The sequence below is a fragment of the Gorilla gorilla genome, chromosome 13, assembly GCF_029281585.2.
Source record: "Gorilla gorilla gorilla isolate KB3781 chromosome 13, NHGRI_mGorGor1-v2.1_pri, whole genome shotgun sequence".
NCBI classification, from domain to species: Eukaryota; Metazoa; Chordata; class Mammalia; order Primates; family Hominidae; genus Gorilla; species Gorilla gorilla.
The window spans coordinates 125,061,434-125,088,676 of NC_073237.2; the positions used below are offsets into that span (position 1 = coordinate 125,061,434).

General features: G+C 48.8%; 1 protein-coding gene across 2 annotated transcripts; it reads left to right on the forward strand.

The window, feature by feature from the left end:
• Positions 1-9,539: 9,539 nt before the first annotated feature.
• Positions 9,540-22,450, forward strand: SET (SET nuclear proto-oncogene). Of its 2 annotated transcripts, none has more exons than XM_019033169.4 (8): positions 9,540-10,055; positions 17,209-17,266; positions 17,900-18,042; positions 18,703-18,806; positions 18,909-19,022; positions 19,679-19,849; positions 19,941-20,087; positions 20,686-22,450. In XM_019033169.4, the coding sequence occupies exons 1-8, from the start codon at positions 9,944-9,946 to the stop codon at positions 20,707-20,709; spliced, it is 873 nt and encodes a 290-aa protein (XP_018888714.1). In that variant the 5' UTR covers positions 9,540-9,943; the 3' UTR covers positions 20,710-22,450. The 2 variants fall into 2 exon arrangements, with proteins under 2 accessions (XP_018888714.1, XP_030870176.1); XM_031014316.3 differs by lacking the exon at positions 9,540-10,055 and adding an exon at positions 15,561-15,695.
• Positions 22,451-27,243: the final 4,793 nt, after the last annotated feature.

Sequence of the window (27,243 nt, forward strand, 5' to 3'; positions counted from 1 at the left end):
TGGCTAATTTTTGTATTTTGAGTAGAGACTGGGTTTCTTCATGTTGGTCAGGCTGGTCTCTAACTCCCAACCTCAGGTGATCCACCCACCTCACCCTCCCAAAGTGCTGGGATTACAGGCACGAGCCACCACACCTGATCATCGCTAGCTAATTTTTTTTGTTTTGTGTGTGTGTGTGTTGTTTTTGAGACGGAGTCTCGCTCTGTTGCCCAGGCTGGAGTGCAGTGGCGTGATCTCGGCTCACTGCAAGCTCCAACTCCTGGGTTTATACCATCTACTGTCTCAGCCTCCCGAGTCGCTGGGACTACAGGCGCCTGCCACCACACCCGGCTAATTTTTTGTATTTTTAGTAGAGATGGGGTTTCACCGTGTTAGCCAGGATGGTCTCAATTTCCTGACCTCGTGATCCGCCTGCCTTGGCTTCTCAAAGTGCTGGGATTACAGGCATGAGCCACCGCGCCTGGCCGTCTCTAGCTAATTTAAAAAAAATTTTTGGCCTGGCGTGGTGGCTCACGCCTGTAATCCCAGCACTTTGGGAGGCCAAGGACGGTGGATCACAAGGTAAGGAGTTCGAGACCAGCCTGGCCAATATGGTGACACCCTTGTCTGTACTAAAAATACAAAAATTAGCTGGGCACGGTGGCACGCACCTGTAGTCTCAGCTACTTGGGAGGCTGAGGCGGGAAAATCGCGTGAAGCCAGGAGGTGGAGGTTGCAGTGAGCCGAGATTGCACCACTGCACTCCAGCCTGAGAGAGAGATCGAGACTCCGTCTCAAAAAAAATAAAAAATGTCTAGACATGGAGTTTAGCCATGTCGTGCGGCTGGTCTCAAACTCCTGGACTCAAGTGATCTGCCTGTCTCAGCCTCCTAACGTGCTGGGATTCAGGCGTGAGCCACCACGCCCAGCCAATGATAACTTTTTAAGGAATACTCAGGAGCCAGAGCTCAGTGTGAGGGGCAAGGAAAGAGAAATGTCTGTGGTAGAGAAACTCTACCGGGAGATTCCTGGGGCCCCGTCAGAGCTGATCTCCCGGGGGTCTCAGAGACCAGCCTTGCTTCACTGTCAGCCTTCCTGAGCGGTCTGTTTTCATTACACTAAGGCTATGTTGGTATAGGGGAGCCAGAAAGACAGGGGTTGGAATCTTGACTCCTCTACTCCTTGCCCTTTGACTTTAGGGCAAGTTGTGTCTTTGAGTCTTTATTTATTTTTTATTTATTTATTTTAGAGGCAGGGTATTGCTGTGTCAACCCAGGGTGGAGTGCAGTGGCGCGATCTCAGCTCATTGCAACCTCCGCCTCCTGGGTTCCAGCGATTCTCCTGCCGCAGCCTCCCAAGTAGCTAGGATTACAGGCATGCACCACCATGCCCAGCCAATTTTGTATTTTTAGTAGAGATGAGGTTTCACCATGTTGGCCAGGCTAGTCTAGTCTAACTCCTGACCTCAGGTGATCTGCCCACCTCAGCTTCCCAAAGTGCTGGGATTATAGGCATGAGCCACCGAGCCTGGCGGAGCCTTGATTCTTCATTTGGTTTGGTTCTCCCAACTGTAAAATAAGGGCATAATACTATCCTATAAAGATGGATGGGAGGATTCAAAAGGGTAATGCTTAGTCAGCGCCACATGTAGGTCCAGCTGATGCTCAATAAATGGTAGCTATCTACAGCCATCCCGAGCGGACAGGTGAACAGATAAAGAAACAATACAATGTTTTGGAAACTTCTGGTTCCCAGAGGGAGCCTGGCCTCGGGGTTATGGAACATCTGGTACTCCCTGAGCCTGTCAACTTTTGGGTGGAGTGGAGGGACACCTTTTGCTTTGCCCCCAGCTGCCCTGTAGCTCCATTCTAGAACTGGGAAGAGTTGCCACAGTTGCCTAGTAACACCCCTGGAAGTACAGGAAGCTCAAATTTTAGAAGCTGGAGAGGAAAGGAAAGGTGGGCCAGGTCCAGCTACCCTGGAAGCTGAAGCAGGAGGATCACTTGAGTCTAGGAGTTCAAGACCAGCATGGGTAATATAGCAAGACCCTGTCTCTACAAAAAATACAAAAATTAGCTGATTTGCTGGGGCACGCCTGTCGTCCTAGCTACTCAGGAGGCTGAGGAGGGAGTATCACTTAGAGCCTGGGAGGTGGAGGCTGCAGTAAGCTATGATCACACCACTGCATTCCAGCCTGGATGATAAACCAAGACCCTGTCTCAATTTAAAAATAAAGAAAAAATATTAAAAAACAAACAGGCCAGGCACAGTGGCTCACGCCTGTAATTCCAGCACTTGGGAGGCCAAGGTGGGTGGATCACCTGTGGTCAGGAGTTCAAGATCAACCTGGCCAACATGATGAAACCCCATCTCTACTAAAAATACAAAAAGTAGCCAGGCATGATAGTGGGTACCTGTAATCTCAGCTACTCGGGAGGCTGAGGCAGGAGAATCACTTGAACCCAGGAGGTGGAGGTTGCAGTGAGCCTAGATCCTGCCATTACACTCCAGCCTGGGTGACAGAGAGACTCAGTCCAAACAAACAAACAAACAAACAGGAAAAGTGAGGTCTTATGTGTTTGAATTTTTTTTTTTTTTTTTGAGGTGGAGTCTTGCTCTGTCGCCCAGGCTGGAGTACGGTGCTGTGATCTCAGCTCACTGCTACCTCCGCCTCCTGGGTTCAAGTGACTCTCCTACCCTAGCCTCCAGAGTAGCTGGGACTACAGGTACCTGTCACCACGCCAGGCTAATTTTTGTATTTTTTAGTAGAGACACGGTTTTGCCATGTTGGCCAGGCTGGTCTCAAACTCCTGACTTCAAGTGATGTGCCTGCCTCAGCCTCCCCAAGTGCTGGGATTACAGGCCTGAGCCACTATGGTTGGCCCCAGCTGTTTTTTTTTTTTTTTTTTTTTTTTTGTTGTTGTTGTTTTGAGACGGAGTCTCGCTCTGTTGCCCAGGCTAGAATGCAGTGGCGAGATCTCTGCTCACTGCAAGCTCCACCTCCCGGGTTCAGGCCATTCTCCTGCCTCAGCCTCCTAAGTAGCTGGGACTACAGGCGCCTGCCACCACGGCCGGCTAATTTTTTGTATTTTTAGTAGAGATGGGGTTTCACCGTGTTTGCCAGGATGGTCTTGATCTCCTGACCTCGTGATCCACCTGCCTCAGCCTCCCAAAGTGCTGGGTTTACAGGCGTGAGCCACCATGCCCAGCCAGTTTTATTTTTAATGTAATATGTTCACAAAGGGCCAGGTGCCATAGCTCACTCCTATAACTCTGTCTCAAAAAAATAAAAAGAAAAAAAAAAGGTTCACAAGCCTCCAAACTCAAAGTGCAGAGCAGAATTCGAGACTAGCTTATCCAACATAGTGAAACTCCATCTCTACTAAAAATACAATAAATTAGCCAGGCATGGTGGCTTATGCCTATATTCCCAGCTACTTGGGAGGCTGAGACACGAGAATTGCTTGAACCCAGGAGGCAGATGTTGTAGTGAGCTGAAATCGCTCCACTGCACTCTAACCTGGGTGACAGAGTGAGGCTCCATCTCAAGAGCAAAAACAAGAAAACAAAATGCACAGGCTAGGCACAGTGGCTCATGCCTATAATCCCAGCACTTTCCGTCGGCTGAGGTGGGTGGATCACCTGAGGTCAGGAGTTCAAAACCAGCCTGGCCAATGTGGCGAAACCCCGTCTCCACTAAAAAAAAAAAAAAAATTAGCTCGGCGTGCTGGCAGGCACCTGTAATTCCAGCTACTCGCAAGGCTGAGACAGGAGAATCGGTTGAACCCAGGAGGCAGAAGGTTGCAGTGAGCCAAGATCGCGCCACTGCACTCCAGGCTGGGCTACAAGAGGGAAACTCCATCTGAAAAACAACAACAACAAAAAACACGGCAGGGTAGAGTAACACTGCTACCACCTATCCTTGTCCTCTCACCTCTGATCACCCAGTCCTTTCTCTGGGGACAGCCATGTGATTCGTTTATTGGGAATCCTTCAACAGCTGTGTTAGAGGTATACTGGCAAAGTGTTTTTATCTACCCCTCTTTTACACAAATGGTAACATACTAACCACGTGGGTTTGGACTTTGCTTTTTTCCCTTCGACTTAGCTGCAGTTTTCTTTTTTTTTTTGGGACAGAGTTTCACTTTCGTTGCCCAGGCTGGCGTGCAATGGTGCAATCTTGGCTCACCGCAACCTCTGCCTCCCGCATTCAAGCACTTCTCCTGCCTCAGCCTCCCGAGTAGCTAGGATTACAGGCATGTGCACCACGCCCAGGTGATTTCGTATTTTTAGTAGAGATGGGGTTTCTCCATGTTGGTCAGGCTGGTCTCGAACTCCTGACCTCAGGTGATCTGCCCACCTCGGCATCCCAAAGTGCTGGGATTACAGGTGTGAGCCACCATGCCCAGCCTAATTTTTTTTTAAAAAGAGGCCAGGTGCAAAAAAAATTAATTTTTCATTTTCAATGCTCATGTGTAGAGACCACAGGTAATTTTTTTTTTTTTTTTTTTTTTTTTTTGAGACAGAGTCTTGCTCTTGTTACCCAGGCTGGAGTGCAGTGGTGCAATCTTGGCTCATTGCAGCCTCCACCTCCCAGGTTCAAGTGATTCTCCTGCCTCAGCTTCCTGAGTAGCTGGAATGACGAGTACCCACCACCACACCCACTTAATTTTCGTATTTTTAGTAGAGATGGGGTTTCACCATGTGGGCCAGGCTGGCCTTGAACTCCTGATCTCAAGTGATCCACCTGCCTCAGCCTCCCAGAGTGCTGGGATTACAGGTGTGAGCCACCGAGCCCGGCCAGGTAATCTTATAATAAAACAAAGAGGGCCAGGCGTGGTGGCTCACACCTGTAATCCCAGCACTTTGGGAGGCCGAGGTGGGCAGATCATGAGGTCAGGAGATGGAGAGCATCCTGGCTAACATGGTGAAACTCTATCTCTACTAAAAATACAAAAAATTAGCCAGGCGTGGTGGCGGGCGCCTGTAGTCCCAGCCACTCGTAAGGCTGAGCCAGGAGAATGGCGTGAACCTGGGAAGCGGAGGTTGCGGTGAGCTGAGATTGCGTCACTGCGCTCCAGCCTGGGGGACAGAGCAAGACTCCGTCACAAAATAGATAAATAAATAAATAAAACAAAGAGGCAGGTATTATCATCCATTTTACAGATATATACACTGAGACTTAGGCTTGTTAGCAAGCACATCTCTGTGATGAGGTGATCCTCAAATCCGTTTCTCATTAGAACGTGGTTATTCTCTTCATGATCTTAGGCAAATCCCTTCTGTCAGGCTCAGCTTGCCCTTTGTAAAATCAAGACACCTGTGACTTTCAAAATGCATTAGAAGGAGCCCAGAGTCTCAGCAGCTCAAAAAGAAGAAAGGGAATCGATGAGGGACATGGGTGATGGTGGCACGTCCTCCACCTTTTCCTCCACCAGAGAAAGCTCAGCTTTTTATCAGTATTGAGGTCACTGACTTATGACTAAGATTTAAAGTAATTAATTAATTAATTACTTTTTGAGGCAGGGTCTTGCTCTGTTGACCCAGTTGGAGTGCAGTGGAGCAATCATAGCTCACTGTAGCCTATACCTCCTGGGCTCAAGCCATCCTCCTGCCTCAGCCTCCTGAGTGGCTGGGACTAAAGTCACATGCCTTTATGTTTGGCTAACTTTTGTTTTTTGTTTTTTTGTGTTTTTTTTTTGAGATGGAGTCTTGCTCTGTCGCCCAGGCTGGAGTGCAGTGGCGCGATCTCGGCTCACTGAGGCCTCTGCCTCCTGGTTTCCAGTGATTCTCCTGTCTCAGCCTAAGTAGTATTTAAGGCTGCAGTGAGCCATGATTGCGCCACTGCATTCCAGCCTGGGCAACAGGGAGGGAGACCCTATCTCAAAAAATAGATACACAGACACACATATATAAAATCTGGCAAACCTAAGATTCATGAATGAAATACACTGGTATAGCAAGCCCCATCCAGAAACTGAGCATCACCAGGACCCTAGAGTCCCCTAATGTCTCTTCCACATACCCTTATACCACAAGACTCTGGACTTCTAATAGTACATGCTAATTTTGCCTGTTTTAGTACTTTCTTTCTTTCTCTTTTGTTTTTTTTTTTGAGACGGAGTTTCGCTCTTGTTGCCCAGGCTGGAGTGCAATGGTGCGACCTCGGCTCACCACAACCTCTGCCTCCCGGGTTCAAGGGATTTTCGTGCCTCAGCCTCCCAAGTAGCTGGGATTACAGGCATGTGCCACCACACCCAGCTAATTTTTGTATTTTTAATAGAGATGGGGTTTTGCCATGTTGGCCTAGCTGGTCTCAAACTCCTGGCCTCACGTGATCCTCCAGCCTCGGCCTCCCAAAGTGCTGGGATTACAGGCATGAGCCACCGTACCCGGTCAATTGTTATTATTATTATTATTATTATTATTATTATTATTATTATTATATTTTTTTGAGACGGAGTCTTGCTCTGTCGCCCAGGCTGGAGTGCAGTGGCGCGATCTCGGCTCACTGAAAGCTCCGCCTCCTGGGTTCACGCCATTCTCCTGCCTCAGCCTCCAGAGTAGCTGGGACTACAGGCGCCCGCCACCATGCTCGGCTAATTTTTTGTATTTTTAGTAGAGACAGGGTTTCACCGTGTTAGCCTGGATGGTCTCGATCTCCTGACCTCGTGATCTGCCTGCCTCGGCCTCCCAAAGTGCTGGGATTACAGGCGTCAGCCACCGTGCCCAGCCTATTATTATTATTTTTGAGACAGGGTCTCACTCTGTCACCCAGTCTGGAGTGCAGTGGCGTCATCTCGATTCACTGCAACCTCCACCTTCTGGGTTCAAGCAATTCTCCTGCCTCAGCCTCCTGAGTAGCTGGGATTACAGGCGTGTGCCACCACGCCCAGCTAATTTTTGTATTTTTTAGTACAGACTGGGTTTCATCATGTTGGCTGGGTTGGTCTCAAACTCCTGACCTCAAGTGATTTGCCCACCTTGGCCTCCCAAAGTGCTGGGATTACAGGCGTGAGCCGCCACACCTAGCTTGTTTTTGTACTTTATACAAAAGAAATCACACGGTGTATACTATTTTGTGTCTTTGTCTTTCACTCAACATTATATTTGTAGGCTGCATTCACATCATTCCGAGTACCAGTCATTCATTTCTTTTCTTTTTTAGAGACGGAGTCTCACTCTGTCGCCCAGGCTGGAGTGCAGTGGCGCAGTCTTGGCTCACTGCAACCTCAGCCTCCCGGGTTCAAGTGATTCTCCTGCCTCAGCCTCCCGAGTAGCTGGGACTACAGGTGCGTGCCACCACTCCCGGTTAATTTTTGTATTTTTAGTAGAGACAGGGTTTCACCATGTTGGCCAGGCTGGTCTTAAACTCCTGACCTCAGGTGATCCACCTGCCTTGGCCTCCCAAAGTGCTGGGATTACAGGTGTGAGCCACCTCGTCTGGCCCATTTATTTTCATTGCTTTGTAACTTTCCTTTCCTTGAATATCTCACAATGTATTCATTCTACCTTGGACAGACATTTGCATTGTTTCCAGTCTGTCTATTATGAATCTTGCTGCTGTGAACATTCTTGTCTATTATGAATCTTGCTGCTGTGAACATTGGTGCATGTTATGCATATCTGTTGGAGATGTAGGGAGGAGTACCATTGCTCGGTCACAAAGCATGAACACATTCAGCTTGGGTAGTCTTGGCATGCAGTTTTCCGCCTTAGTTGTATCAATCTACCTTCTATTAGCTGTTGTGCTTTTGTTTTTTGCGTTACTCATTTTTATGCCCTAATAGACGCCCAATAACAGTGGCCTTTGTGACCCCCAGACAAGCGGCTTTCTAAAAATTCTTCTAGGTTGGGCACGGTGGCTCACACCTGTAATCCCAGCACTTTGGAGGCTGAAGCAGGAGGATCACTTAAGGTCCGGAGTTCAAGACCAGCCTGGCCAACGTGGTGAAAACCCATCTCTACTTAAAATACAAAAATTAGTCACGCGTAGTGGCGGCGCCTGTAACCCCAGCTACTCAGGAGGCTGAGACAGGAGAATTGCTTGAACCTGGGAGGTGGAGGTTGCAGTGAGCCAAAGATTATGCCACAGCACTCCAGCATGGATGACAGAGTGAGACTCTTTTTTTTTTTTTTTTGACAGAGTCTCGCTCTGTCGCTCAGGCTGGAGTGCAGTGGCACGATCTCCACTCACTGCAAGCTCCGCCTCCTGGGTTCTGGCCATTCTCCTGCCTCAGCCTCCCGAGTAGCTGGGACTACAGGTGCCTACAACCACGCCCGGCTAATTTTTTGTATTTTTAGTAGAGGCGGGGCTTCACCGTGTTAGCCAGGACGATCTCGATCTCCTGACCTCGTGATCCACCCGCATCAGCCTCCCAAAGTGCTGGGATTACAGGCGTGAGCCACCGCACCTGGCCCAGAGTGAGACTCTTTCTATAAATAAATAAATAGTAAAAATTCTTCTGGTCTGGTGTGGTGGCTTATGCCTGTAATACTAGCACTTTGGGAGGCTGAGGTGGGCGGTTGGCTTGGGACCAGGAGTTGGAGACCAGCCTGGGCAACATGGCCAAACCCTGTGCCTACTAAAAATACAAAAAATTAGCCAGGCATGGTGGCGACGTCTGTAGTCCCAGCTACTCAGGAGGCTGAGGTGGGAGGATCACCTGAGCCTGGGAAGTTGAGGCTGCAGTGAGCCATGATCACTAATGTACTTGAGCCTCAGAGACAGGATGGGACCTTGTCTTTTTTTTTTTTTTTTTGAGACGGAGTCTCGCTCTGTCGCCCAGGCTGGAGTGCAGTGTTGTGATCTCAGCTCACTACAAGCTCCGCCTCCCGGGTTCACACCATTCTCCTGCCTCAGCCTCGTGAGTAGCTGGGACTACAGGTGCCCACCTCCAAGCTCGGCTAATTTTTTTGTATTTTTAGTAGAGACGGGGTTTCACCATGTTAGCCAGGATGGTCTCGATTTCCTGACCTCGTGATCCGCCTGCCTCCGCCTCCCAAAGTGCTGGGATTACAGGCTTGAGCCACTGCGCCCGGCTGGGACCTTGTCTTAAAAAAAAAAAAAAAGTCTTTTTTTGAGACAGGGTCCCGCTCTGTCGCCTAGGCTGGAGTGCAGTGGCACGATCTCGGCTCACTGCAACCTCCACCTCCCAGGTTCAAGCGATTCTCCTGCCTCAGCCTCCCAAGTAGCTGGGATTACAGGTGCCCACCACCACGCCCAGCTAAAATACACCTTCTTCTCTTAACTTGTATCCCTTTCTGAAATAATTGAAGAATGAATAAATACTCCAAGTCTCCAAAGGTTCCTGCTTTTCCCTCTTTCTTTGTAATTCTTTCTTTCTTCTTCTTTTTTTTTAACACAGGCATCTAATTCCTTTGTAATTCTTGATTGGGAAATCTTTTTTTCAACATTAATCTATCCCTTCAAGCAGAGACAAGGGAGGTCAGGAAGGAGTTAGCGAAACCGGGCAGTGGGGGTGTGGTTTACTGAGGAATGTTCCAAGCTTAGGTGAGGCAACAACACGTGTTTAAATCTTTTGGAGGCCAAAGGAAAAAAAAAAAGAGGATAAGTTCTCAGTAGGGGCAGGCCTGCCTACCTGGGGGTTTGGGAATGAACTGGGGGATAGGCTGCGGGGGTTTCACGTGAAACCAGGAGGTCTAGAAAGCACAGGGATCCTCTCCTCAAGGAAGAACTTGCCCCCTCCCCCAAAGCCAAGAGTGCCCCTGCAGAGCGAGGCAGAGAGCAACTAAAAGAAATTTCTCCTGATTGGAGGGTGGGTGGGATGAGGCTGGGGGAGGGGGCCGGGGTGTGTGTCCCACTGTCATGTAAATATCCCTTCCAGGCAGGGCGGCTCCAGTGCAGATTTAAGCCGCTGGCACCTGGGGCAGTCTCAGTGTTCAGCCTGCTTCCGGACGGGCGAGGAGACTCGTGGTCTGGTTCTGGGACTTCCCTAACAGCATGGCCCCTAAACGCCAGTCTCCACTCCCGCCTCAAAAGAAGAAACCAAGACCACCTCCTGCTCTGGGACCGGAGGAGACATCGGCCTCTGCAGGCTTGCCGAAGAAGGGAGGTACGTTTCTGCGCTAAGTTTTATTGGAGATTTAAGGGATTTGCAAGGATTGACTCTCTGATTTTTACCCCCCAATCCCTCTTGAGATGTGACCCCTAAGCACCCCCAAAGGGTTTTAAACCTGGGATGTTGGATTAAGTTTGTGTGAAGAACCAGAAGGGACTACACTGGGAGAACGGGAGTGCACGGGAGCTCATCCCTGCCCCCAACTCAACACTGACCCCTGAGCTTGTCTCCCCAGCCCCCAAACTTCCTCCTCTGGGGCTCCCTTTCTTGGCAAGGGGCACTGCCAGCCAGTCTGAGGCCCCTCCTTCACCCCTCCACATCCAGCCAAATCCCCGATTCCTGGTGGTTCTACCTCAGTATCTCTCAGATCTGTCCACCTCTCTCTCTGTTCTTGCTGCCGACGGCGGCCCACAACTCTGGCCTGAATCTCTGCCACCTCCTCATCTTGGCTTCCAGCTTCCTCCTCCTCCCCTTCAGCCTGAACATAGCCAATCACGTGGCCCACTCCCCGGCTTAAACCCCTCCCTTGCCTCCCCGCGTCCTCCAGGTGCTCAGAAACTTCTCTGGCCCGCCCACCCGGTCCCCGCCGACCTCTCCTGGTTCACACTTCTGAGACTCCCCACCTGGAGGCCTCCTTCAAGGTGGTACCCTTCACCTTGACCTCTTGGGACTCTACCCTCTGATCTCGGGGCCTAGACACCCACTTGCCCTTTCCTCTCCTTACCTGTGCACCACCTCCAGCTCTCTGCTGGAAAGTCACTTCCTGTGGGCAATCTGTGAGCCCCAACACTTGGGAGTTAGGAGTCCCAGAGTCATGCTGCCTCACCCTCTTGTCATTACATTGTAACCAGCAGTTTGATGCCTGCCCTTCCCCCCATTAAACTTAGAGGTGAGGGCTGCATTTTGGGAGACGTAGCTGAAGCTGGATAGACAGTTGACTGTTCTGGTGAATAGGTCTGGCTCATAGGGGAGGGTTGTGGTGGAGCCTTCCTGGGCTGGGTGTGGATAGGCCCAGGGCCTGCAAGGAAACGGGAAGCTTTGATTGGCTGAGGGAGAGCAACTCTTATGGAAGAAGCACTGAGGAGGAGTCCTACCTCAGGGCTCAGTGTGGACCTGTTGGCACTTTTACTGGGTCTCAGTCCCTTTTCCTCCACATGGGATGCAGAGACCTCCTGCCCAGCTTGAAACCTACCTTGCTGGGTGAGCCACATAAAACAACTTGTGCTTGTTTTGTCTTCTGTAAAATGGGATCCACAGTACTGATCTCCAGGCTTGCTGTGAGTCTGAAATCTAAGGGAAGCACTACACAGCGCCTAGCACATCATCAGTGCTCTCGAGTGCATTTGTGCGCAGCAAAATGTGGGTGAGGCTTCCTAGTTTCCTTCCAGTGAGCTTCCTGGGAGCATTAACAGGACTGGAAGGGATGGAAAGGTGTGAGGGTGTTCATCTAAACCCAAAGAACAGCTCCTGCTGCTTAGTAGGCACTGATGGCATGCCAGAAGCTGTGCCAAGCACTTCTCTATCCTCACAGCTGTATGCTGTGGACATCCCAATTTTACAGATCAGAACAGGAGGCTCAAAGAGATGTGTATGTGTCTGTGGCGGGGGAGATGTTCCAGGCTCTGGAGATTTTTTGGTCTGTGCTTGAGACACTGCAGCACTGTGGGGGAATGCCAGCCTCTCTCTGTTCCAGTCTTTCTGGCAGTGGGGTTCTGTCCTCTTCAAAGGGAGCCGGGGGCCGGGCGCGGTGGCTGACGCCTGTAATCCCAGCACTTTGGGAGGCCGAGGTGGGCAGATCACCTGAGGTCAGAAGTTCAAGACCAGCCTGGCCAACATGGCTAAACCCCATCTCTACCAAAGACAGTTAGCCAGGCGTGATGGTGCACGCCTGTAATCCCAGCTACTTGGGGGGCTGAGGCAGGAGAATTGCTTGAACTCTGGAGGCAGAAGTCGCAATGAGCCGAGTTCGTGCCATTGCACTCCAGCCTGGGCGACAAGAACAACAACAACAACAACAAAAACAACCAGAGGGGCCAGGAGGAGAGGAGAGAGGCAAGGGAGGAATTCTGAGTGAGGGGAGAGGCCAAGAAGAGAGAATGCAGAGCTACTGGTGTTGGAGATGGGGAGAGAGCAGAGTCCTAAGAGTGGGTGAATAACCTCTCAGTGTGCCCCCGGCTCGCCTGTGTTTACTCACACCCCTGGCCCTTTTGCTTTCTCTTTCTCTTCAACTTCCTAGTGTGCTCATATTTATCTTGAGAAGCACTGTGTGGGGAAGGGCAGGAAAAGAGGGGCAGGGAGGTGGCAGGGAGGGTTGGGAGGCCAGAAAGGGAACCTGAAAGCCCGCTCCCCCATCAGAAGGCATTACAGGGTTCCCTGGGACCCCTGCAGGTGCCTGGGAAACAGGCAGATAAGGCACTTAGGAAACATTGTGGGTCAGGAGTGACCCTATGGGTCAGGCTTTGAGGATGGAAGCAGCCAGCCCTTGGCATAGTGTTCTCAGACAGACTCAGCCCAGGAGTGGGTCGTGAAATCAATTTGGTGGGGTGTGACCTGCATTTTAAATAGGAAATTAGAATCACATCACCCTTGGTAAGGGTAAGTTTTGGTTTGTGTGTGCTAGGTCATGATGTCAAAAGTACTTCTGACTGTTGGTCACATTAAAAAAATTGAGACAGGGTGCGATGGCTAACTCTTGTAATCCCAGAGCTCTGGAAGGCTGAGGCTGAAGGATGGTTTGAGCTCAGGAGTTTGAGACCAGCCTGGGCAACATGGTGATACCTCCTTTCTACAAAAGATAAAAACAAAATTAGCCAGGCAAGGTGGCAGTGGTGCTTGCCTGTGGTCCCAGCTACTCAGAAGGCTGAGGTGTAAGGATCCCCAGAGCCCAGGAGGTCAAGGCTGCAGTGAGCCGTGGCTCTGGGCGACAGAGAGAGACCCTGTCTCATAATAATAATAACAATAAAATAAAAATAGAAAAACTGTTTTAAGGTAAGGGCCTTGTCAATTGCTACTTGGTTTAGAATCTTGGTTCTGTCACTTGCAACAAAGTTTAGTTTATGCTAGGCACAGTGGGTGGCTCATGCCTGTAGTCCCAGCACTTTGGGAGGCTGAGGTGGGCAGATCACCTGAGGTCGGGAGTTCGAGACCAGCCTGGCCAACATGGTGAAACCCCATCTCTACTAAAAAATACAAAAATTAGCTTGGCATGGTAGTGGGCGCCTGTAATCCCAGATACTCGGGAGGCTAAGACACTCACCATGCACTGTCTTGAACATGAAAGATGCTGCTTGAGCTTTAAGAGCTGATAGTGGGCCGAGCTCAGTGGCTCATGCCTGTAATCTCAGCACTTTGGGAGGCAGAGGCAGGCGGATCACCTGAGGTCAGGAGTTTGAGACCAGTCTGGCCAACATGGTGAAAACCTGTCTCTACCAAAAAATACAAAAATTAGCATGGCGTGGTGACTCACATCTGTAATCCCAGCAACTCAGGATGCTGAGGCAGGAGAATCACTTGAACCTGGGAGGCGGAGGTTGCAGTGAGCTGAGATGGCACCACTGCACTCCAGCCTGGAAGACAGAATGAGACTTGGTCCCCTCCCCCCACCGCCCCCCAAAAAAAAGAGCCAATGGTAAAGTGTGAGTTCTGGAAGGCAGAATTCCAACCCCAAGTTCTGGTTAAAAATGTCCAAAGAGAGATTTCAGGTATTTTTTTGTTTTTGTTTTAGAGATAGGGTCTTGCTCTGTCACTCAGGCTTCAGTGCAGTGGCTGCATTGGGGCTCACTGAAGCCTGGAATTCCTGGGCCCAAGCGATCCTCCTGCCTTGGCCTCCCAAAGTGTTGGGATAACAGGAGTGAGCTATTGCATGGCCAGGATTTGAAATTCGCCAGCGTATCACTAAAATCAACAAATGGTACTGGCCGGGCGCAGTGGCTCCCGCCTGTAATCCCAGCACTTTGGGAGGACGAGGTGAGTGGATCACCCCAGGTCAGTAGACCAGCCTGGCCAAAGTGGTGAAACTCCATCTCTACTAAAAATACAAAAATTAGCCGGGCATGGTGGCACGTGCCTGTAGCTCCAGCTGCTCGGGAGGCCGAGGCAGGAGAATTGCTTGAACCCGAGAGGCAGAGCTTGCAGTGAGCCAAGATTGCGCCACTGCACTCCAGCCTGGGGGACAGAGCAAGACTCCCGTCTCAAAACAAACAAACAAATGCTACTAATCAGGGTTTTTCAGGCTTTTTATGGTTCATGTCTTGGGATGCTGGAGGGACAGAATGTGGGGCATCCGCATTACTTGAAAAGTATTATTTGAACAAAATGCTTTGGCCCTCCTTAGTGGTTCAGAACTTTGCCTCTCAAATAGAACTTGTTGGCCCCTTTCATCTCTATGAACAGAACACCCGCCTATCGCATGGGGCTGTTAGGCCTCGGTGAGATAACCGTGCCATGCGCTGCTGAAACTGGCACTTAACGCTCAGTATGATTCTTGCGGGCGCTGGGCACCGCGGACTAATGTGGTACCTCCCTGCCTTCACAGGACTTCGAGTTTAATGTGGCTTCAGTGTCGTAACGTTTATCATTTCATAACAGAAACGGGTTCAGAGAGGAAGGGTGACTTGCTCAAGGGTACAAGCTTGCTGGGCAGGGCTTGGACTAAAACCCAGGAATGGCCCTGCGCGCGGATTACACAGCCTGGGGCTTCGCACACGAGCCCGAGTTTGAGTCCGATCGGCAGTTCCCCATCTGGCATCCAGAATGGGGTGCCCCCTGCTTTCTCCACGAAGTGGAAGGCGCCGAGAGGCCGGGCGGAATTCGGGGCCCCCATGCGAGGCCGGGCCTGCACTTTCGGGGTGGTGGGCGCCCCGCTCCCGGTGCCCCGCGGAGCAGGGAAGCCGCTCGCTCACCACGTGACGCGCCGGCCGGGGGCACCCGCGCCTCCGTGCGACGCCCCGCCCACCGGCCTGCCGCGCGCCAGTGTCCTGGGTCGGGCCAGAGAGGGGAGAGCGGGGGAGGGGACGCGGCGCGGGGGGCGGCCGTGCGTCGCCGCGCGCCTTCCTCCCGCCTCTCGCCGGGCCCTGTGTCTCCGCGCCGCGACTCCGCCCCCTCATCCCTCCGCCCAGGCCAATGGCGCCGCGGCGCGAGCCTCCCCGGCCGGAGGCGGAGCATCCGCGCGGGGCCTGGCGCGCCTGCGCCCTGCGCCCGCCCCTCGCCGTAGGAGGAGGTGGAGGAGGAGGCGGCTCGGGAGAGCGAGCAGCGAGCTGGCTGGATCGCCGAGCGCGAGTGAGGGAGCCGAGCCGCCCGCCGCCGCCGCCTCCGCCTCCCCTCCGCGAACAGGAGCCCGGGCCGGGGCCCGGCACGCCGCCCCAGCCCGTCCCTCGGCGTCAGGCCGCGAGGGCAGCGCGCGCGAGCGAGCGAGGGGGAGGGAGAGCGAGCGAGCGCCGGGAGGAGGCGGCCGGACCGAGCGGGCGCCCGCGCGTGTGGCGTGAGGGGAAGCCGCCTGCCCGCCCCCTTCGCCTTCCCTTCTCTCCCCCTCCCCGCTCCCCCCCCGACCGCGGAGCAGCACCATGTCGGCGCCGGCGGCCAAAGTCAGTAAAAAGGAGCTCAACTCCAACCACGACGGGGCCGACGAGACCTCAGGTGAGAGCAGCGAGCCCGGGGGCCGGCCCGCGCCGCCATCTTCGCCGCCCGCCCCGGCCCGCAGGCCGCCGGCGGGGCCCGGGGCGCGCGCGGGGGGCGCCGGGCGGGGGGGCGCGGCGCGGCCGGGCGGGGGCCTGCGGACTCGGCGCCCTTTTTTGTGCGCGGCTGGGCTGGGGGCCTGGGTGGCGCCGCGGCGGCGGCCGGCGCTGCGAGGCGGGGGCGCTGCGGCCTGCTCGGCGCGGGCGGAGGAGACCCCCCCTTCCTCTCCCCCCTCCCTCGCTCTCCTCCCCCTCCCTCCCTCCCGAGAAGCCTCTCTTTATTGTGCTCCGCCATGATGCCTCGCTCCCATCAGCCGCCGCCGCCGCCACATGGTGCGGCCGGACGCGGCCCCGCGCCCGACCTCCCGCGCGGTTCCGCTTCGCGCCCGGCCCGCGGCGGCGCCCCCGGCACCCCCGCCCAGAGGCTGGCCCCGGCGGGCCTTCTGCCTGGAGCTCGGGTGGGGTGGGGGCGCGGGGAACACGCGGGCGGCCGCGCGCTGGGCCTTGGCCGGCCGGGAGGATGCTCTGGCCAGCCCGGGCTCACTCCCCACGTGGGGCGGCCGCCCCGTCGCGCCAGCGTGCGGAGAAACCTGGCGCCGCGACCAGTGTATCGGGGGTCTTGGAAATGGCTAAGGAAGCTGGCCTCTGCCTAGGAGGCTCTCGGCAGGGGGGCTGCCAATCCCGGGATGGTTACCGGAAATGAACCGCGCGATCTGGCCCTTTCACACCCACTTAGCTTTGTAGGGGGTTTGTAGTCTTTACGGGACAAAAGGGCACCTATTCCAGAGCACACCCCCTTTTCTTCCTCTCCCTTGTGTGCCTCACTGCTTTCTGATCTAATAGTTGCTCCCAGTAAGTGCTCCAAAGTCGTGTGGGGCCGCATCTGAGGTCTGCCCGCCTGAATTGGGTTGGAGGGGTTCATGTTCTGAGAAGGCGAAGGCCAGGGTGTAGGATGGTGCCCCGTGCCTTTCCAGTCTTTGTAGGCGTGCCTGGTATCTTCATCGTAATCGCAGAGTCGTCAACTTTCTATGAAAGGTGGTTTTACCTTGATAGGTGGTAGTGGTGGCCTAATTTGTATCATTGTCATGGGTTTAGTTTCCATATTCTAGTTAGCAGTTGCTGCTGTTCTCTTGAAAGTGTATAATGTGAAATAATAAACGTGAAGACTTCTGAATAAGGTTATTCTGTATCTTTCATAGTAGAAACCTTAATGATCGGTCTGTTGTAGTGAAACTTTAAAAAGGCGCTATAGAAAACCAATTTCTGAGTAAACCAGCAGACAGCATGACTTGTAAATGGTCTTTCAATTAATTAAAAAGAAATTTGTCAGCTACAAGCATGAACATGTGGAACGCTTACCTTTGTACTAGGCGTTTTTGTTTTAATGGCTTTTGGAATATTATAGTATTAACATCTGGAAAACTAGGTAAATTTATCTTATAATTAGAATTAAGTTTTTTGCTCCTTTTTTGCAGAAAAAGAACAGCAAGAAGCGATTGAACACATTGATGAAGTACAAAATGAAATAGACAGGTAACATTTTTCTTAATATACTTAAGAGAAATTTTCCGAGATGTGTCTAATAGCCCGGTAATTATCGAAGCTATGGTCAAATCTATCCACTGACAAAGGGGAAATGATTCTAACTTGGTTGGAAATACTTATGTAGATTCAGTGTTTTTTGGTGAAGTGATTGTACAGAAGTTTTTGAAAGTGCATTGACCTTACAAGGTTTGGGTTTGCTTTCAAAGACTGAAAATTGTCTGAATTGCAGTGTAGGTCTTCTGATGGTTTAGCAGTGTGGCATCAGTGGTTGCTCTAACTTGCCTTACAACTTTGTTATGGAATTAGCCACTTTATTTAGAAATCGTGCTTGAGGGAAACAATTGAAATTGGACTGGAAATGGAGTGGGCGAAGTAAATACACACATTACCAGAGTGTTGAGTTTGGGCACTCTTAACAGTCATTATTACTCAGTGTTTATTGATAAATCAGACAAAATTGCCATCTTAGTTTTGAGTGTCTAAATTAGGTGATAATGGTTATTATAATTTGGTTATTTTGCATGACTCAAGCTAGTAAGTAAATACACATTCTGTAATCTCAACCAGTTTTTTAATTTGTTAAATACTATCATTGTCAACATCTCTTTTCATTTGCTTCAGACTTAATGAACAAGCCAGTGAGGAGATTTTGAAAGTAGAACAGAAATATAACAAACTCCGCCAACCATTTTTTCAGAAGAGGTCAGAATTGATCGCCAAAATCCCAAATTTTTGGGTAACAACATTTGTCAACCATCCACAAGGTATGTTTTGGACAGGGCATTGTTAAAGGATAAACAGTGTTTGTTAGAATGGAGGAAGCTTGGTGAAGACTTAGTCCAGCATGCTGGGTCGCATGCAACAAAGACAGGCTGGGTGCGGTGGCGCACCTGTAATCCCAGCACTTTGGGAGGCCGAGGTGGGTGGATCACTTGAGGTCAGGGGTTCGAAACCAGCTTGGCCAACATGTTGAAACCCCATCTCTACTAAAAATACAAAAAAAATTAGCTGGGCGTGGTGGCGCGCGCTTGTAATCCCAACTACTCGCTACTTGGGAGGCTGAGGCAGGAGAATCGCTTGAACCCAGGAGGGGGAGGTTGCAGTGAGCCGAGATTGTGCGCTTTTGCATTCCAGCCTGGGCGACAAGATGAGACTGTCTCAAAAAAAAAAAAAAAAAAAAAAAAACCTCAAAGACGGGAAAAGATATACAGCTACTGCTTTCTATTCTGTTTAGGAGAAGCTATATTCTAATTGCTTGATGAAGGATAGTGACAGTCTGACATTGAGCAATTGCCTTTAGTTAATAATGGGTTTATGAAACCAAAGATGCTCACTAAGTTCGGAAAAATTTTAAAGGGATCACTTAAATTGTTGTTAGTGTGTGCCTGTTGAAAATTCAACTGACCTGTAATTTTCTGGCCTAGTGTCTGCACTGCTTGGGGAGGAAGACGAAGAGGCACTGCATTATTTGACCAGAGTTGAAGTGACAGAATTTGAAGATATTAAATCAGGTTACAGAATAGATTTTGTAAGTATCTCTAACTTAATCTTGTTTGCCACTGTGGAAATTAATGTGAGCTTTGGTTGGAAGACCTGTTCATATTTCTAATCTTTCAATTATTTATTACAGTATTTTGATGAAAATCCTTACTTTGAAAATAAAGTTCTCTCCAAAGAATTTCATCTGAATGAGAGTGGTGATCCATCTTCGAAGTCCACCGAAATCAAATGGAAATCTGGAAAGGTATGTTTTGAGGAATTATTTGACAAAAATAGCATTTTGCCTATTTCAGTTTAGTTTTAACCACTTACAAGTGCTTGATACTTTGGTCATGTGCCTAAATACAAAACCTTAAAATATAAAACGTTCCAGTGTGCTGAAGCCAAGTATTACAGTAGTTTAGGGTTCTCATTAGATACTACAGATGTAGGCAGGAAGATCTCTTGAGCCTAGGAGTTTACCCTGGCCAACATAGACCCTTACCTTCCAAAAAAACAAAAAAAAAGAGAAAAATCTAGCCCAAGTTTAAGAATTGAGAACTGGACTAAATTTTTTGTTGCTGTTGTTTTCTGCAGTGGTGACTGAGCTCTTCAAATGGCTTGCCATTTCTCAAAATCATTTACCTCCGTATTTAGGTAGTAAGACATAGTTTAGATATTTATACTGTGTTGTGCTAGTGGCTGTTACAGTGGAACTAATTTTATGGAAAACCAAATGTAGTTGATACTACCTCTACCTGCTGTACAGTTTTATAATTGCTCTTAGGTAATAATGGTAGCGTAGATAGTATACTGATATTTGTTTGGCTTAGCTTTTGGGGAAAATCTTATTTTTTAAATTATAGGGAGTTTGGATGTTATGGAGAGATTGTATCAAAAGCTCTTCCGGTATTCATTTAGGATTTGACGAAACGTTCAAGTCAAACGCAGAATAAAGCCAGCAGGAAGAGGCAGCATGAGGAACCAGAGAGCTTCTTTACCTGGTTTACTGACCATTCTGATGCAGGTGCTGATGAGTTAGGAGAGGTCATCAAAGATGATATTTGGCCAAACCCATTACAGTACTACTTGGTGAGTTCTAATACTCATTTATTCAAGGTTGGACTTGTCTCGGTTGTTTAAAAATGAGTCCTTATACTGTGCTTTTTTTTTTTTTTTTAAGGTTCCCGATATGGATGATGAAGAAGGAGAAGGAGAAGAAGATGATGATGATGATGAAGAGGAGGAAGGATTAGAAGATATTGACGAAGAAGGGGATGAGGATGAAGGTGAAGAAGATGAAGATGATGATGAAGGGGAGGAAGGAGAGGTAAAAGAAAATTTGGCTAAACCTACAAAGATAACTTTTAAAGAATTCACCATGTTATTTTGGAGTTTTATATATAGTGTGGTAGAACTGACCAGAACTGATTGTGGAAAAAAAGTAAGCCATTTTGTTGTTCAAGAATTAAGGAAATGTTTGATAAGCACATGGTACTAATGTTTAACTAGTTTTTTTTTTGGTTTTTTGGGGGGTTTTTTTTGGTTAGTCTTATCACCACCCAAGCTTGTTTTTCCCTAGCCAGTACTTAGGCAATATAGGCAGTGTAGCTGGTCAAATTCTGACATCTCTGAAATAACAAAGTTTCATGTATTTTCGACAAACTGCACAATTTCTGAATAGTCAAACTAGGATAGGTTGGTTTTATTTCGGATTATTTGATCTGAAATATACCTGATTTGGTTAGAACTGAAAAGTTACTAATTAATCTGAAGCAACATCATCACGGGTGTTTCCTTCGATGCAGCTGCCTTACAGGTTTAGAAACTGGAGTGCCCCCAGGGGCACTCGTGGGGTCCATTGTGGTCCATATGAAAGCAAGTCTCAGCATTAATCCTGAAGATTAACTGCCCACTTTTTCTTTCAGGAGGATGAAGGAGAAGATGACTAAATAGAACACTGATGGATTCCAACCTTCCTTTTTTTAAATTTTCTCCAGTCCCTGGGAGCAAGTTGCAGTCTTTTTTTTTTTTTTTTTTTTTTTTTTTTTTCCCTCTTGTGCTCAGTCGCCCTGTTCTTGAGGTCTCTTTTCTCTACTCCATGGTTCTCAACTTATTTGGGGGGAAATACCTTGAGCAGAATACAATGGGAAAAGAGTCTCTACCCCTTTCTGTTCGAAGTTCATTTTTATCCCTTTCTGTCTGAACAAAAACTGTATGGAATCAACACCACCGAGCTCTGTGGGAAAAAAGAAAAACCTGCTCCCTTCGCTCTGCTGGAAGCTGGAGGGTGCTAGGCCCCTGTGTAGTAGTGCATAGAATTCTAGCTTTTTTCCTCCTTTCTCTGTATATTGGGCTCAGAGAGTACACTGTGTCTCTATGTGAATATGGACAGTTAGCATTTACCAACATGTATCTGTCTACTTTCTCTTGTTTAAAAAAAGAAAAAAAAAACTTAAAAAAATGGGGTTATAGAAGGTCAGCAAAGGGTGGGTTTGAGATGTTTGGGTGGGTTAAGTGGGCATTTTGACAACATGGCTTCTCCTTTGGCATGTTTAATTGTGATATTTGACAGACATCCTTGCAGTTTAAGATGACACTTTTAAAATAAATTCTCTCCTAATGATGACTTGAGCCCTGCCACTCAATGGGAGAATCAGCAGAACCTGTAGGATCTTATTTGGAATTGACATTCTCTATTGTAATTTTGTTCCTGTTTATTTTTAAATTTTCTTTTTGTTTCACTGGAAAGGAAAGATGATGCTCAGTTTTAAACGTTAAAAGTGTACAAGTTGCTTTGTTACAATAAAACTAAATGTGTACACAAAGGATTTGATGCTTTTCTCTCAGCATAGATATGCTTACTATGACCTTCCAAGTTTGACTTGTGTAACATCACTGTCAAACTTTGTCACCCTAACTTCGTATTTTTTGATACGCACTTTGCAGGATGACCTCAGGGCTATGTGGATTGAGTAATGGGATTTGAATCAATGTATTAATATCTCCATAGCTGGGAAACGTGGGTTCAATTTGCCATTGGTTTCTGAAAGTATTCACATCATTTGGGATACCAGATAGCTCAATACTCTCTGAGTATGTTGTGCCCTTGATTTTTATCTCCAAGTGGCAGTTTTTAAAATTGGCCTTTTACCTGGATATAAATTAATTGTGCCTGCCACCACCATCCAACAGACCTGGTGCTCTAATGCCAAGTTATACACGGGACAGTTGCTGGCATGTCTTCATTGGCTGTATAAAATGTGGCCAAGAAGATAGGCTCTCAGTAAGAAGTCTGTGATGGTTAGCAGTAACTGTCCCTGCTTTCTGGTATAAAGCTCTCAAATGTGACTATGTGAATCTGGGTGGGATAATGGACTCAGCTCTGTCTGCTCAATGCCATTGTGCAGAGAAGCACCCTAATGCATAAGCTTTTTAATGCTGTAAAATATAGTCGCTGAAATTAAATGCCACTTTTTCAGAGGTGAATTAATGGACAGTCTGGTGAACTTCAAAAGCTTTTTGATGTATAAAACTTGATAAATGGAACTATTCCATCAATAGGCAAAAGTGTAACAACCTATCTAGATGGATAGTATGTAATTTCTGCACAGGTCTCTGTTTAGTAAATACATCACTGTATACCGATCAGGAATCTTGCTCCAATAAAGGAACATAAAGATTTTTTTTGGACTGGGGTCATTCTCCTTGTTTTGTAGAGAAATGTTACTTGCTATTGGATTCAGAAACTGTTCTAGTTTTTTGTCTTCACATCAGTGACTGGGGAAGCGTGGGTTAGCGCTAATGGTATAACATTGGCTTAGAAAGCTTTGAGCTGGTCGGTGTACAAGTAAAGGACAAATTCAAATATCTTACTTGGATACAGTTTCTGAGAGGGTGAGTATAGCATTTTCATTTTGAAGTCTCAAAAGGACTTTTCACTAGGAAGAAAATTGAGTACAGTGGGTCCTGTTATCTGCAGCTTCAGCTACATGTGGTCAACTACAGTTCAGATACTTTGAGACTACATTCACACCTATACTGTATGTTAAATGTGTGAATGTATACAGTTAAAGTATACAATAGTCAAAATTGTCCTATACCGTTAATCTTACTGTGCTTAATTTGGAAATTAAGTTTGATAGGCAGGTACAGGAAAAATTGTATGGGGCTTGATACTCCTGTGGTTTCAGGCAGCCACTGGGGCGTCTTAGAATGTATCTCCTTTGGATAAGTGGGGCTACTGTAGTCATTTGAATCAATATCCACAAGCCTGTGATACTTTTTCACAAACTTAACAGTGAAACTTAGCACAACTAGTGGTTTTACATGCTGGTGAGCATCTAGGGCTGTCAGGTTATAGGTCACAATAACGTTTATTTTCGGGAATGTAAAAAATCGGGAGCCCTTTAAGGTAGTAGTAGTTCACTCAACTGTTGTGATCTCCTGAGGTGCCACTAATATCTGTAAATCTTGTAAGAGAACTAGGCTGTGAGAAAGCAAAATGGCAACCTTAATGTACCAAAAAATTTCCATACACAGCCAGCATTGCCTTGTGTCCAATTGCAAGACAAGTTCTTGGGCTGGTCTTTAGTGTGTATTGGAATGGGCTCAGCTCCTTTTCTCAAGGACATTTGAAAATAGAAAATAGAAGTTGGGCACAGTGGCGCATGCCTGTAATCGCAGTACTTTGGGAGGCCCAGGCTGAAGGATCGTGTAAGTCCAGGAGCTCTAGGCCAACCTGAATGACGGACATCCCAACACTACCATTAAAAAAAAAAAAAAAAAAAACAGGTGTGGTGGCGCTAGGCTAATCCTAGCTACTTGAGAGGCTGGGGCAGGATTGCCTTAGCCCAGGAGTTTTGAGGCTGCACTGAGCTATGATTTTGCAACCGTGCTTCAGCCTGGGCCACAGAGCAAGAAGATCCTGTTCAAAACAAGACGAGTAATAATGGCTGTTTAGGAAGGGGCTGTGTTCCCAAGCTGTGCTGTATTTGGCTTATGAGGGGTATTTAATAACTGCACGAATTAGGATGGAGGGCAGTAGCTTGCAAGAAGTCCTTACATCTAGTTTCAAAACCTTAAGGAATATTCTGCTTTAGACCATCTCGGTTTTTGTTTCTCCAGTGGTTTCATTTTATTTGTTTTTGAGACAGAGGTCTCACTCTGTCACCTAGGCTGGAGTGCAGTGGCACGATCTCAGCTCACTGCAACCTCCACTTAGCAGGTTCAAGCCATTCTTCTGCCTCAGCCTCCCGAATAGCTGGGATTACAGGCACGTATCACCATACCCAGCTAGTTTTCATATTTTAGTAGAGATGGGGTTTCACCGTGTTGGTCAGGCGGGTCTCAAACTCGCGACCTCACGTGATCTGCCCACCTGGGCCTCCCAAAGTGCTGGGATTACAGGCGTGAGTCACAGCGCCCGACCAGTCACAAGTTTACTACTTTTTTTTTTTTTTTTTTTTTTTTGAGACGGAGTCTCGCTCTGTCACCCAGGCTGGAGTGCGGTGGCATGATCTCTGCTCACTGCAAGCTCCACCTCCCGGGTTCACACCATTCTCCTGCCTCAGCCTCCCGAGTAGCTGGGACGACATGCACCCGCCACCACACTCGGCTAATTTTTTGTATTTTTAGTAGAGACGGGGTTTCACCGTGTTAACCAGGATGGTCTCGATCTCCTGACCTCATGATCCACCCACCTTGGCCTCCCAAAGTGCTGGGATTATAGGCGTGAGCCACCGCGCCCAGCACAAGTTTACTTTTTAATAGGCCTGAGGCAAAGGGCTGCAGAATAGCAAGGACTTTTAAAGTGGAGGGTATAGACCAACTGTAGTTGGTGACATTGTGTGCTCAGATTCTACCCAGAGACAAACCGAAATAAAAATGGACTGGTTGTAGGGCCAGGCGCGGTGGCTCACGCTTGTAATCCCAGCACTTTGGGAGGCCAAGTGGGTGTTCACAAGGTCAGGAGTTCGAGACCAGCCAGTTCGAGACCAGCCTGGCCAACATGGGGAAACCCCATCTCTACTAAAAATACAAAAATTAGCCAGGCATGGTGGCACGCGCCTGTAATCCCAGTTACTTGGGAGACTGAGGCAGAAGAATTGTTTGAACCCAGGAGGCGGAGGTTGCAGTGAGCCGAGATCGTGCCACTGCACTCCAGCCTGGGCGACAGAGTGCGATGGCGTCTCAGAAAAAACAAAAATTGGTTGTAACACCAAGAAGGAAAAAATTGTATTCATGGAAGGGGAAAATGTTTCCTCATGCAGCCTGTTGACAAGTTTTAGATTCCTTTCAGTTGAGTTATAGTCTTTTTTTTTTTTTTTTTTTTGAGATGGAGTTCTCTCTTTTTACCCAGGCTGTAGTGCAATGGCGCGATCTCGGCTCACCGCAATCTCCACCTCCCGGTTTCAAGCGATTCTCCTGCCTCAGCCTCCTGAGTAGCTGGGATTACAGGCATGTGCCACCACCCCGGCTAATTTTGTATTTTTAGTAGAGACGGGCTTTGTCCATGTTAGTCAGGCTGGTCTTGAACTCCCGACCTTACGTGATCCGCCCGCCTCGGCCTCTCAAAGTGTTGGGATTACAGGCGTGAGCCGCCGCGCCCAGTGAGTTATAGTCTTTTAAAGGCCAACTGGCTAGAGAGTTGGTTTGCACTATTCACGGTCCACTAAATGCTGAACACGAATTTCCTAAGAATTCCAGTCTTATGAAGTAGTATCGCCATCAGGAGTAAGGTGCAACTACCTGGTCAGACTCATCCAGCAGTCCAGGACTTGGCTTCCCTGTGTAAGGTGGTGAAAAACACTCCCCAGGTCGGGCGCGGCAGCCACACCTGTAATCCCAGCACTTTGGTAGGCTGAGGCAGGTGCATCACGTGAGGTCAGGAGTTCGAGACTGGCCTGGCCAACGTGGCAAAACCCCATCTCTGCTAAAAATATAAAAAATTAGCCAGGTGTGCCGAGCGCGGTGGCTCCCGCCTGTAATCCCAGCACTTTGAGAGGCCAAGGCGAGCGGATCACAAGGTCAGAAGATCAAGACCATCCTGGCTAACACAGTGAAACCCCGTCTCTACTAAAAATACAAAAATTAGCCGGGGGTGGTGGTGGGCGCCTGTAGTCCCAGCTACTCGGGAGGCTGAGGCAGGAGAATGGCGTGAACCCTGGAGGCGGAGCTTGCAGTGAGCCGAGATCAGCCACTACACTCTAGCCTGGGCGAAAGTGCGAGACTCCGTCTCAAAAAAAAAAAAAAAAAAAAAATTAGCCAGGTGTGGTGGCATGTGCCTGTAGTCCCAGCTACTCAGGAGGCTGAGGCATGAGAATCACTTGGACCCGGGAGGTGGAGGTTGCAGTGAGCCAAAATTGAGCCACTGCACTGCAGCCTGGGTGAGAGAGCAAGACTCTCTCAAAAAAACAAAAAACAAAGCCACTTTCCAACCAAACTTGGAAAACCATCGAATTCAGCTTCCTGCCTGCAGTGAGTGGATAAATGAGCCGGGAGTTGAGATGTGAGCACCCTCCTATGGAGAGTTATCTCAGATTACTCTTGGCTTCCAGAAGTAACATTTAGCCATCAAGGCAAATACACATTTTAAAGTGTTAATTAGCTGGCTGGACTGATTGCACCACTGGAGAATTCCTAAAAGGTGGGGAAGGCTTGTTAGTTTGATTCCTGGGTTTTTGATGAGCTGCAGTGAGAAGCTGAGGACTTTTTTACTTCTTTATTTTACTTTTTTAAGAGATGGTGTCTCACTATGTTGGCCAGGTTGGTCTTGAACTCTTAGGCCTCAAGCAATCCTCCTGCCTCATCAGCCTCCCAGAGTTCTAGGATTACAGGCATGAGCCACTGGGCTTGGTCAGCCTTTTTGCTTCTAAATGATGGATAATAACATTCATTTAACCTCCATTTTATTTTATTTTTTTAAATTTATTTTTCTTGAGACAGAATCTTGCTCTGTTGCCCAGGCTGGAGTGTAGTGGCGTGATCTTAGCTCGCTGCAACCTCTGCCTCCCAGCTTCAGGTGATTTGCCTGCCTCAGCCTCCCGAGTAGCTGGGACTACAGGTGTGCGCTACCACACCCAGCTAGTTTTTGTAATTTTTTATTTTATTTATTTTTTTGAGATGGAGTTTTGCTCTTGTCATCCAGGCTAGAGTGTAGTGGCGAGATTGGCTTACTGCAACCTCCACTTCCCAGGTTCAAGTGATTCTCCAGCCTCAGCCTCCCTAGTAGCTGGGATTACAGGCACCCACCACCATGCCCAGCTAATTTTTTTTTTTTTTGTAGTTTTAGTAGAGACGGGGTTTCACCATGTTGGCCAGGCTGGTCTCGAACTCCTGACCTTGTGATCCGCCTGCCTCGACCTCCCAAAGTGCTAGGATTACAGGCGTGAGCCACTGCGCCCAGCTGCCTTTTTAATTTTTTTTTAGTAGAGACGGGATTTCACCATGTTGGCCAGGCTGGTCTTGAACTCCTGACCTTAAGT

What these genes read in the sequence shown, in the direction of transcription:
- SET (XM_019033169.4), top strand. Translation starts at nt 9,944, where the DNA reads ATGGCCCCTAAACGCCAGTCTCCACTCCCGCCTCAAAAGAAGAAACCA. An exon ending in AGGCTTGCCGAAGAAGGGAG is followed by an intron (nt 10,056 to 17,208) that starts GTACGTTTCTGC and finishes CCTTTTTTGCAG; the next exon opens with AAAAAGAACAGCAAGAAGCG. An exon ending in TCAAATGGAAATCTGGAAAG is followed by an intron (nt 19,023 to 19,678) that starts GTATGTTTTGAG and finishes GTATTCATTTAG; the next exon opens with GATTTGACGAAACGTTCAAG.